The sequence below is a fragment of the Carcharhinus amblyrhynchos genome, unplaced genomic scaffold (assembly GCF_965287045.1).
Source record: "Carcharhinus amblyrhynchos unplaced genomic scaffold, sCarAmb.v2.hapA scaffold_81, whole genome shotgun sequence".
Taxonomy (NCBI): domain Eukaryota; kingdom Metazoa; phylum Chordata; class Chondrichthyes; order Carcharhiniformes; family Carcharhinidae; genus Carcharhinus; species Carcharhinus amblyrhynchos.
Window position 1 is genome coordinate 236,217 of NW_027649821.1, and position 12,213 is coordinate 248,429.

At 42.6% G+C, this 12,213-nt stretch overlaps 1 protein-coding gene across 3 annotated transcripts in view; it reads right to left on the minus strand.

Annotated features, from left to right (window-relative positions):
- The window catches only part of arhgap39 (Rho GTPase activating protein 39), a 485,625-nt gene that overhangs the window by 49,657 nt on the left and 423,755 nt on the right, over positions 1-12,213 (minus strand). For all 3 annotated transcript variants that reach the window (XM_080182707.1, XM_080182708.1, XM_080182709.1), the window contains one exon: positions 8,841-8,914. In XM_080182707.1, coding sequence (XP_080038833.1) covers positions 8,841-8,914 — 74 coding nt within the window. The remainder of the gene's footprint in view (positions 1-8,840; positions 8,915-12,213) is intronic.

Genomic DNA, 12,213 nt, shown 5'->3' on the forward strand with positions numbered 1-12,213 from the left:
CCACAATCAACAATTCCAACATTTCAATAAGCAAAAGGGAGCTTGATTGGATTCACACAGAATAACCAACAGGGAAACATTGGAGCCTGCTGGAATCACTCGATAAATAGGTTTTGAAGCAATTACAATAGATAAGCCATTAACTCATTCAAGAATTACATTAAGGCACCCATAAGCAATTTAAATCCACAAGCCACTCCATTTATTATTTAGGATCCTTTAGACTACAGTTATTATATTTAAAGATGCTATCTATATATTTACAACAGGTAAACCTACTCCAAATACAAATTGTTTTGTCTATTTTTCTCCTTTCTTTTCTTGTTGCTGATAAAGCAGTCTTTACATTGCCAGGATCCCACTAATACGCTTCACAGAAGTGACATCTCACTCAGGGTAGTTTCATTGGTGTGGGAACACAGGAACAGGAGGCAGCCATTTAGCTCCTCCAGTCTCTCCTGCCATTTGCTGCGGTCATGAGCTGGTCTGTGATCTAATTCTATATATTTGCCTTTGTTAACTAAAGGTATGAGGCAAAGGCAAATTGATTTTTGTTAACTAAAGGTATGAGGCAAAAATCAATCACAGTTTTACAACTTACAATTCATCCAGCATCAAACGTCACCTGCAGAATGTTTGTAACTTCTCTCACTGTGTGTGTGAAGAATAATATCCTAATTTCATTCTTGAAAGAGCTGGCTCCGTTTTAATTTCTCTCTATCTACCTCATCTGTTCCCCTTAATATTGTGACAGCTTCGATCCAATCACCTTTTAACCTTCTAAATTCCAGGCAATAAAATCCGAGTTTGTTTAATCTCTCCTCAAATTTTGACCCTTGGTGTCCAAGAATTATTCTAGTAAATTTACACCGCACTCTCTCCAAGGCTAATATAATCTTCCTAATGTTTGGTTCTCAGAACTGCTCAGAGTACTCCAGGTGTGGCATGCAGATACAGCAACTAGGAAAGTTGATAGAAAAGTAATATAACGTTATAAATTATTACAAGGAGAATTGATTACAAAAGTAGATGGGTTATACTCCAGTTACACAGGGCATTGTTGACACCACACCTGGACTACTGTGTACAGAAATAGTCCCCTTATTTAAGGAAGGAGGTAAATGTATTGGAAGCAGTTCAGAGAATCAGAGGAGGTTTACCTGGAATGGGAGAGTTGTTTTATGATGAGAAGTTGGACAGGCTAGGGCTGTCACTGAAGTTCAGAACATTAGAGGTGATTTGATCGAAATATACAAGATCCTGAGGGGTCTTGACAGTGTGGATGTGGAGAAGATGTTTATTCTTGTAGAAATCTAAAATTAGGCATCCCCTGTTTAAGAGATGAGGAGAATTATTTTCTCCCAAGAGCGCCCTGAGTCTTTGAAACTCTTCCTGAAAAGGTGATGAAAGCAGAGTCTTTGTGTAGTTTTAAGGCAAAGCTAGATAGATTCTTGATAAGCAAGGGGGTGAAAGGTTATTAGAGGTAGGTGGGAATGTGGAGTTGAGTGATTTTTAAGAAGCGGGTTGATGGGTTTTTGATAAGCGAGGGGATTAAGGGTTATGGGGAGAGGGCGGGAATGTGGAACTGAGCCACGACAGATCAGTCATGATCTTGTTGAGTGGCGGGGCAGGCTCGAAGGGCTAGATGGCCTGCTCCTGCTCCTATTTCTTATGTTCTTACGAGATGTTTGTGTATATATACATAAAAAAAATCAGGTCTTCACTTACGTATTCTAGTCCAGTAGCAGATACCTACCTAATTGGCTCTTTATTCATACCTAAATCTAATCAACAAGGTGCCTGCTCTGTGTGTTTGTGTTATAATGTTATGAAGAATAAATTACAGGTGAGCTTGCTTGGGTCCTCATTTGATGTTTGCACAAATATACTTTACCTTCTAATAATCAATAGTGCAAACAGCAGTGAGAAATGGAGCTGATTTCCCTTTCCATTTACAGGCTGCAACATTTAATTGTAACACTTGTAGGTCTTGTTAACTTAATTGCATTCAGTCTTTACCAATCGAACCATGTTATAAGCGGTGAGGCTATATGCCTGGCCAATCACTTACTGCCCAAAAGGTAGTGGCGATCCAGTGCAGTCTGTGTGCTGAAGGTACTCTCAGAATGGTGCTTGGTCAGTAATTCATAGAGACAAGAGTCCAGAAACAGGCCATTCAACCTCACCAGTCTATCCTGTTGTTTATGCTCTACTCAAGTCTTCTCCCAAATGTTCTCATCTAAAACAACCATTGTAAACACTGACTCCCTGCATCCTCATTTGTTTGTCTAGTTTCCTCTTTAGTGCATCCATATAATTTGCTTTAACCGCACCTTGGGGCAGCGAATTCCACGTTCTCACCTGTTTTTCTTAATTCTTTCACGGGATGTGGGTATTGCCGGCTGGGCCAGCATTTGTTGCCCATTCCTAATTACACTTGAACAGAATGGCTTGTTAGGCCATTTCAGAGGGCAGCTAGGAGTCAACCACATTGCTGTGGATCTGCAGTCACATATAGGCCAGACTGGATAAGGACTTAAGTAAATCAGATAGGTTTTTTAGAGCACTCGATGATAAATTGGAGATGATAGATGGTCACCATTAATAAGACTAGATTTAGTTATTTTTTAATTAATTGAATTTAAATTCCACCAGCTGCTGTAGAGGGATTTGAGCCCAAATCCCCACAGTATTAGTCTGGACCTCTGGATTACTAGACCGGTCACATTACTCCTACACCATCATCTCCCCAATAGAAGTTCCTTCTGAATTCCCTATTGCATTTCTTGCTGGCTATCTAATATTGATGATCTCCCATTATGCTCTTCCCCACAAGAGGAAACATTCTCTCTCTCTCTCTCTCCATTCTACCAAAACCTTTCAGGATTTTAAATACCTCTGTTAGGTTACCCTCAGCACTCTTTTTTTCAGGAGACGCAGTGTATCACTCCCTTTCCTGATGTGCACATCCATGCACCTTAATAAATGACTGCAATTCCTCCAGTGTCTCAATATCCTTTTTATTAAATAGTGAAATGCATGCATTACTCTGTGTGTTTTACCTAAAATTCAATACAACACAAGAGGTTATTGCAGAAGGTCAGGGGACATGGAGTTGGGGGTAGGGTGTTAGCGTGGATAGAGGATTGGTTGTCAAATAGGAGGCAGAGAGTGGGGGTCAATGGGTGCTATTCGGATTGGCGGATGGTGACTAGTGGGGTGCCCCAGGGGTCGGTGCTGGGGCCTCAGCTATTTACCATTTATATAGATGATCTGGAGGAGGGAACCGAGTGCAGGGTGTCGAAATTTGCTGATGACACCAAGATTGGGGGAACGGCAAATTGTGCGGAGGGTGTGGAGAGTCTGCAGAAGGATCTAGATAGGCTGGGCGAATGGGCCAGGAAATGGCAAATGGAATTTAATGTTGGCAAGTGTGAGGTGGTCCACTTTGGTAGGAAGAATGGTAGGAAGGACTATTACTTACGTGGCGAAAAACTGCAGCAGGCGACGGTGCAGAGGGACCTCGGGGTCCTTGTGCATGAGTTGCAAAAACCCAGCTTGCAGGTGCAGCAGGTGGTCAGGAAGGCGAATGGGATGCTGGCCTTCATAGCGAGGGGGATTGAATATAAAAGTAGGGAGGTCTTGCTGCAGCTGTATAGGGCATTGGTGAGGCCGCAGCTGGAGTACTGTGTGCAGTTTTGGGCGCCGCACCTGCGCAAGGATATTTTGGCCCTGGAGGGAGTGCAGAGGAGGTTTACTAGGCTGATACCGGAGTTGAGGGGATTGAGCTATGAGGAGAGGCTGAATAAACTAGGCTTGTACTCGTTAGAGTTTAGAAGAATGAGGGGAGATCTCATTGAGACGTATAAGATGATGAATGGGATGGATAGGATAGAGGTGGAGAGACTCTTCCCGCTCAAAAAAGACAGTAGGACTAGGGGGCACAGCCTCAAGATAAAGGGGAGGCGGTTTAGAACGGAGTTGAGGAGGAACTTCTTCACTCAAAGGGTGGTGAATCTCTGGAATTCTCTGCCCGTTGAAGTGGTGGAGGCTGCCTCGCTAAATATTTTTAAGAAGCGGGTTGATGGGTTTTTGATAAGAGAAGGGATTAAGGGTTATGGGGAGAGGGCGGGAAAGTGGAACTGAGCCACGACAGATCAGCCATGATCTTATTGAATGGCGGGGCAGGCTCGAAGGGCTAGATGGCCTACTCCTGCTCCTATTTCTTATGTTCTTATGTTCTTAATACAGGTTCAGTATGACTTCCCTACTTTTCAATTTTCTCCCTCTAGAAATCAAATCCAGTGCCAAGCTTGCTATCTTTGTGGGCTCGCTAACCTGTGGCTTTTAGTGACGGTCTATTTCTACTCAAAGATCCTTTTGTTCCTCTACCCCAACTAGACTTGTACCTTCTAAATAATGTGATCTCCCTAGTCTTCCTACCAAAATGTACTCCCTCAGTTATCTGTGTTCTACTTCACCTGACAAACTTTTGCTGATTATGAAAGTTTATTAATGTCCTCCTATAATTTGTTGCAGTTCTCCTCAGTATTGACTATTCCTCAATTTGGTGTCAACTACAAACTTTGAAATTGTGTTTTTGATTCCAAAGTCCAAAGAGTTGGTGTAAATGTGACCAGCAGTGTCCTAACACTGATCCTTGTGGAACACCCCCACGGAACAACTTCTGCCACTCTGAATAACCTGATAGCAATCCATTCCGCCACTTGCCTCCTGACTCCACATACTTTGACCTTATTCATTACTCTATTATGAGACATTGAAAAGCCTTTTGAAAATCCAAATTAATTATATCTACTGCATTGCCATTTGTCTACTTTGTCTCAACGATTTAATAAGACTAGGAAAGCAGAATTTTTCCTTTTGAAATCTACGCTGAAGATACACGATTATATTTCTAAATTTTCTTCCATTCTCTCCTGATTCCATTATTTTTCCTACCACTGATGATAAGCTGACTGGTCAATAATTCCCGGCTCTGTCCTTCTTCTGAAACATAGGAATTACATTGTTATCTGTCAGACCTCTGGCACTACACCATTTTCTAACCAATTATTACATATGAGCAGTAACACTTCTCCCCCAGGTTTTTTTTCAAGAGATTCTTCTCAATGGATGGATGTAAACCATTCAGATCAGGCACTTCATCCTCTTTGAGTGTGTTAAGTTTATTGAATGTATCTCTTTTTTATTTTAATGCACTTATTCATTAATCATATAATTCAATGTCATGGCCACCTGTCCCATGTCCTTGGTAAATGCAGATGCAAAATAATTATTTAATATTTCTGCCCAAGCTCTATTGTTACCCATGATATTATTCTGCCCATCCCTAATGGTTCTGTCCCCATCGCAGTCTTCCTTTTTTACTGATATGTAAAATATTTTATTTACTGTTTTGTTTTATGGTTTTGCTAATTCTATTTCATAGTTCCTCTTTGCCTTCCTAATTGTTTGTGACTTCTCTTCCAGTCTCTTTGCATTCTGGCTTATCCTGCACTCCTCCGCTGTCTATGATGTCTGCCTCTTCCCTAACCCACAATTGTTTCCACATCTTTTTATTTTGGCTTGGTAATAGAGGGCACAGGGTTTGGCAGGTGCTTCTTAAGTAATCTTGGAGAATTGCTTCAGGGCATCCTTTCAATAAATATTGCAGCCACAGTGTACTGGGGATGGGGGCAAGTGGTAGATATGGCGATCAGAGAACTATATGGATGGGCCATGCTAAACTGCCCCTTAGTGTTAGGGGGACTAGCTAGCATAAATGCATGGGGTTATGGGGATAGGGCCTGAGTTGGATTGTGGTTAGCGCAGACGATGGGCCGAATATCCTCCTTCTGCACTGTAAGATTCTATGATATACCCTGGATGGTGTTGAGCTTCAGTTTGCTTGTGGCTATTTTTATCCAGGCAAATGGTTAATTTCCGCCACACTCCTGACCTGGGCCTTGTAAGCTTTAAGGTGAAGGGAGGTGAATTACTTGTCCAGTCCCTGGTCTGGTTTAGTAAAGCTCCTGGTAAAGATACTGATGCTTCCTGGGAGCTTGTTTGGGTATTTTCTTGTTGGAAATAGTCATTGTTTGGCATATTGTGGCATGAAGGATCAGTCACTCATCAGTTCAAGAGTAGATGCTGTCCAGGCTGATGTGGGCTGTCCCATTATTGCAGCAGTTCTGAGAACAATGTAGATTCAGTAACAGACAGTTCCAATCTTGACAAACGGAAGGTCATTTATGTGGCTGAAGATTTGAGGCTGTGATGATTGATCTCTGCAAACCACCACGATTCATCCTGTGTATTAGCTGTGACACCAGCTACAGCAGGCTTTTCTTACTGATCTTAGTCTGGTTACAGCGACTGTGATGCCCCTTAAGATCCAAACCAATACCATCACACGGGCAACAAGGGTTGGACGTGAGTCGAAAGAAAAGTGGCAGAGCACAAAGAAAAGGGGACATGTCCTCTCTCTGTCAGACCCCAAAAACCAGATAAATGCTCTGGCCATTTCATTCATTTGTGGGACCTTGTGTGGCAAACATGTGGGAACACGTTCACCAACATTCCACCAGTGACTGCATAATAAAAGCAATAAAATCATTGAAAATGAATCGTGACCTGCTGAGAATATGAAAGGCAATTGTATTGTTTTAAGGTCCTTTAGAAAGTAACTAGTCAGTCTCCTGTGAAGCTGTTTGTCTCTTCACTCTTAAATCTGGCCGAGACTGATTATGCAAAGTTGCGTCTAATTCAATTTCTACTTCTGCTTTGATAAGGCAATTACACACTAGAGGTGCAGAGCACACTCTCATGCTCAATAAAACATCTCTGTTGAAAGGGACACTTGCTCTTCATTAAGGCAGACTTTAACGGATGCAGATTAAGGGCTGGGAAGAAAAGGGTTTACAATCATTTTCTCCTGTTTGATGCGAGACAAATTAGCAGTCAAAAGGTGGAATGAAGGATGGCAGGATTAACATCTGCTGCAGGAGATGGTAACCTTACATTGATTTCAATTGCCAGCTCAAATCCTCTGGAGCTGTAGGCTCACATTTGTTTCCAATTTGCAGCCAGTTCACATTCAGTGCTTTTGTTTAAACATAAAAAAAATCTCTCCCATACAATAGGAGCAGATATCTGCTCCTTCGAGCATGCAGCACAACTGTGTTTGCACCAACATGTCCGGGGTACAATCCCCTGTTGTGCACTGAACCAGCAGCTTATCAGCTCCTGTGCTACAACGGGCCTGAATTCTGGTGCTGAAAATGACCCCTCCCATCTACTGAGAATTTTAACTGGACCCACTGGGGAGGAAACAAATTTCAACAGAGCAAAATCTAGTGATATAGGAACAAGAACAAGGCCATTCATCACCCACTCCCCTTAGAGTCTGTTTCACCATTAATGGCTTACCTGAATATTAACTGCATCGACCAACCTGGATTCCATATCCTTTAATACACTTTCTGAACAAAAATATCAATCTCAATTGTGAAATTCTCAACAGATTCCTTGCTTCAATAATAGAGCGTGAGGAAGAGTTTCCTTTGTGTCAAGTATTGGACATTGTTTTGGACGTTGCACCTGAGCAACTTAGCTTTAATTTTAAGATGAAACCCCCCCACTTTGTTCCGTTCTCCTCCAGCAGGAGCAATAGTTTGTCTCTATCTATCCTACTAAATCATTCTTAATCATCTTAAACACCTCAATTAAATCTGTTTCTTGCCACAGATGCTGCCATTCCCTGCTGAGCTTTTCCAGCATTTTCAGTTTCTAATTTCAGATTTCCTGCATCCACAATACTCTGCTTTTTGATTAAGTCACCCCTTAACCTCGACACTCAGGGGAATACAAACCCGGTCTATATAACCTGTCCTCATAATTTTACTCTTATAACCTTAAAGGGCTGTAGAATAAGCATCTGACTGAGTGGGTTAGATTAGAACCAGGGCTCAGTGTGGCTGGGCACTAGTCAGGGTAGAAGCAGATTTGTCCTCTACAGTCACATTGTCTCCTTTTAAGTATGCAGAAAGGCAGCTTCACTCAGATCCTGGTGTGTGTCTAGTGCTCCTGGAGCAATCCCCACCGGAACTCATTCAGGTGAAGATGATACATATAAAATATTGTAACTCTAGTGTGCTGCATCATGAAGTTCTGACCATTGTATTTATTACTTACCTCAAGCAAGCCCCTTTGCTGCAAATTCTCATTTCACCTGAACTATCAGTCAGAGAGTAACTAGGCGAGCCAAAGCTCTTTCTCAAATTCGTCGTCTAAATGCTTTGCTGAGCAATGTAGTTCTTCCAAACTTTCTCAAAGGTCTTGAATTAACATAGTAAGACCAGTACAGTACTCCACTTTTGCATCGATGTTAATATAACCTCAACAGTGCCTAACTAATGCCCCTGTGTTACAGCTTGTATTGATATTAAACGAGTTGTCTGTTAGCTCAATATAATCGAATGTATATTATGTTTGTCACTCACCCCCAGCCGGAGCTCTTGTGTTATGATCTCTAGTGAAGGTCACTCAGCTCTCACACCTAGCTGGATTTGAATGAGTGGATCCTTTTATCGGGTTGTCATCGAACCAATCACTTCTGTATCCTGGTTATCAATCCTAGCTCAGCGATCAATATGTTTCGACACAAGCAATCACCCTTCCCCTCCCCTCTCCCTCTTAACATCATTCCTCTCAAAACATTGGGAGCTTTGTCCTTTGGGCTTGTGAAGGCCAGTACAAGTGATCAAGCACAAATAGGTAGATTCATATTAACACATCAGCACAATTTATACTGGGAAATAGAAGAGAAACTCCGTTACCTTCTTTGCTCCAGTCAGAGCCGATTTCTGCAGTTTACGGTAGCAGTACTTAGCATACGTGCTAATAGCAACACCTATCAAAGAGGAACAGAGAACCGTTAGACATGGGATGTAAATCACGCTTAACTGGGGAACAATAAGGTGCATCTGGGTGTGTGTGTACTTGTGTATATTTTCTATTTTTGTAAAAACATCACTACCTTTCTGTGCAACTGCCCCTGAATTTAGCTTGAAAAGCAATTCTCAATATAGAACAGAATAGAATCCCTACAGTGCAGAAAGTGGCCATCCGGCCCATCAAGCCTGCACCAACAACAATCCCACCCAGGCCTTATCCCCATAACCCCACCCTGCTTACCCTGCTAGTCTCCCTGATACTAAGAAACAATTTAGCATGGCCAATCCACCTAATCTGCACTTCTTTGGTGTCTGGGAGGAAACTGGAGCACCTGGAGGGAACTCACGCAGACACAGGGAGAATGTGTAAACTGCACACAGTCACCCAAGGCCAGAACTGAACCCGGGTCCCTGGCGCTGCGAGGCAGCAATGCTAACCACTGTGCCACCTTGCTGCTCTATGGACAATATGGCACTGATGATCTAATTAAAAGAATTTCTCAACTCATTTTGAGTATGACTTGCATGGAAGAACAAAGAACAAAGAAAATTACAGCTCAGGAACAGGCCCTTCGACCCTCCAAGCCGACTATGCTGCCCAACTTAACTAAAACACCCTACCCTTCCGAGGACCATATCCCTCTACTCCCATCCTATTCATGTACTTGTCAAGACGCCCCTTAAAAGTCACTACCATATCCGCTTCCACTACCTCCCTCGGCAATGAATTCCAGGCACTCACTACTCTCTGTATAAAAAAATCTGCCTCGTACATCTCTTTTAAAGCTTGTCCCTTGCACCTTAAACCTATGCCCTCTAGTAATTGACTCTTCCACTCTGGGAAAAAGCTTCTGACTATCCACTCTGTAAGAAGACTCACAACACCAGGTTAGAGTCCAACAGGCTTTTTTGGCAGCACAAGCTACTAGCTTTCGGAACGCCGCCCCTTCATCTAGTGAGTGGGAGTGGGAGTTCATTGTGATACCAAATAAACCTGTTGGACTTTACTGTGTTTACCCCAGTCCAACACCAGCATCTCCACATCATGGTCTCCACTTTGTCCATGCCGCTCATAATCTTTTAGACTTCTATCAGGTCTTCCCTCAACCTCCATCGCTCCAGTGCTTCTCCAACATCTCCTCAGAGCTAATGTCCTCCATACCAGACAACATCATGGTAAATCTTCTCTGTACCCTCTCTAAAGCCTCCACATCCTTCTGGTAGTGTGGCGACCAGAATTGAACACTATATTCCAAGTGCAGCCTAACTAAGATTCTAGAAAGCTGCCAATTTTTAACTCAATACCCCAGCCGATGAAGGCAAGCATGTCATATGCCTTCTTGACTACCTTCTCCACCTGCATTGCCACTTTGAGTGACCTGTGTAGCTGTACACCCAGATTCCTTTGCCTATCCATACTCTTAAGGGTTCTGCCATTTACAGTATATTTCCTATCTGTATTAAACTTTCATGAGAACATTGGTGAGGCATTAGGTGCTCTAGGGGGATTGGCCTGGTAAGGATTCAGAAACTATAAGAGAGAAACGTTACAGAGAAGCAGCAAACTTTCCCCCTCGTACCTAATCCAACATCCTTCCCCTCAAGCAAACCCAAAAATTAAAAAGGTCATTTATCAAATTCAAAAGACCTAACACTGAGGAAATAAAGCTGTCATATTTGTTGACAGATAGTGACAGCATTACAAAATACTCAGTTGGCTGTGAAACACATTGGGATGTCCTGAGGAGATAGAAGTGGCTGTTACCAATGCAAGTTCTACCTTTCCTTAAAATAAAGATCAATCACATTGTCTCCTGGAACTCCCAAAACCTTCTCCAAACCTTCTCCTTTCTCATCTTCCTACCTTCAGCTGCTCTGAAACCATCTAACTAGGAAAGCTGGATTGGCTTGCTCTGATACCTCAAGAAATACTATAATCAGGGGCTTGATAATCTTCCAACAAGCATCAATTTGGTGTTCTCTCACTCACTGTTGGGAAACCTCATGTCCCTCACTTGACTTGTCTTCGCAATGACATAGACTAACAACTATAATTGAGGGTTATAGGTAAGCCTAGTAGGTATGGATATCATCGGTGCATCTTGTGGGCCGAAGGGCCTGTTTGTGCTGTAGTTTTTCTATGTTCTATGTTCTTTACAACTCGAACTGCCAACAATCCTGACCATTAGTACAATTAGCTCAGCCCTAATCGGCTGCTGCACTCCGAACAAGTAATCAAAGCAAACAAACACAGCATAGTTATCATCCAAAACAGTGACAGTAGGTGCACTTACATTTCAAATAGTGAACACGGTTCCTTTAACAGCAACACATGATTTATCCGTGATGGTGCCAGTACAAAGATTCAAATGTGGTATTGTTCAGACTAAATCAGTGGCACTACCTGAAGCAGGACAGGGACTTTTCCCCCATGTCCTAGTGAGCAATCCTCCCTCAGCTAATATGCCTAGAAATAAGATTAACTTTCACTGATACCTGTGGTTATCCCGATGTTGCAACCAGCCTTCACTTACACACATAAAAACAGTGACTAATACAAGTTTCACTTTTTCATAATTTTTATAGAGCAAAATTGCATTAAACTAATGTCGTGTTAATTAAAATCCTGTGACGCTCTCAATTGTTCAGTGGTAGAACTATGACCATCAGTACTTCACCCTAACATTGCATTACATAGAATTTACAACACACAGGCAGACCATTCGGCCCAAGGGTCTATGCCATTCTTATGTTCCAGACCAGCCTCCTCCCATTCCGCTTCATCCAATTCTGTCAACATAACCATCTATTCTTAGAAACAGAGAAAGATTTACCTTGGAATGAAGTAAATGACTGCTGTCACTCTACATAGCCATCAACTAGGGATGGGAGAGGGGGAGGGGAGGGGGTGGCGATTGGTCTGGCTGGGGACGAGGTGCAAGGGGAGATTGGTCCAGCTGGGGAATGGGGTTTAAGGCCATGGAGGCTGGCTGTATCTAGCAGAAACTGTGTGATAAGTCTCTACTGCTTCCAAAACCGAGACCTGCACGGGCTCAATTGTGCCCTCTACTGTTATCAGTCGGCTTTCGTGCGACTTAGGCCTCATCCAATCCCCTACTGGCTAGAAATGGATTTCAAGATTTCCCTCTGCCACCAATGCAAGGTGGCTGCTGTGTGCAACAGTTACAAAATATACTGGAGAATTCATCAATATTTCTTCAACCTAAATCCATCATTTAGTGAAGTATAAGGGAAC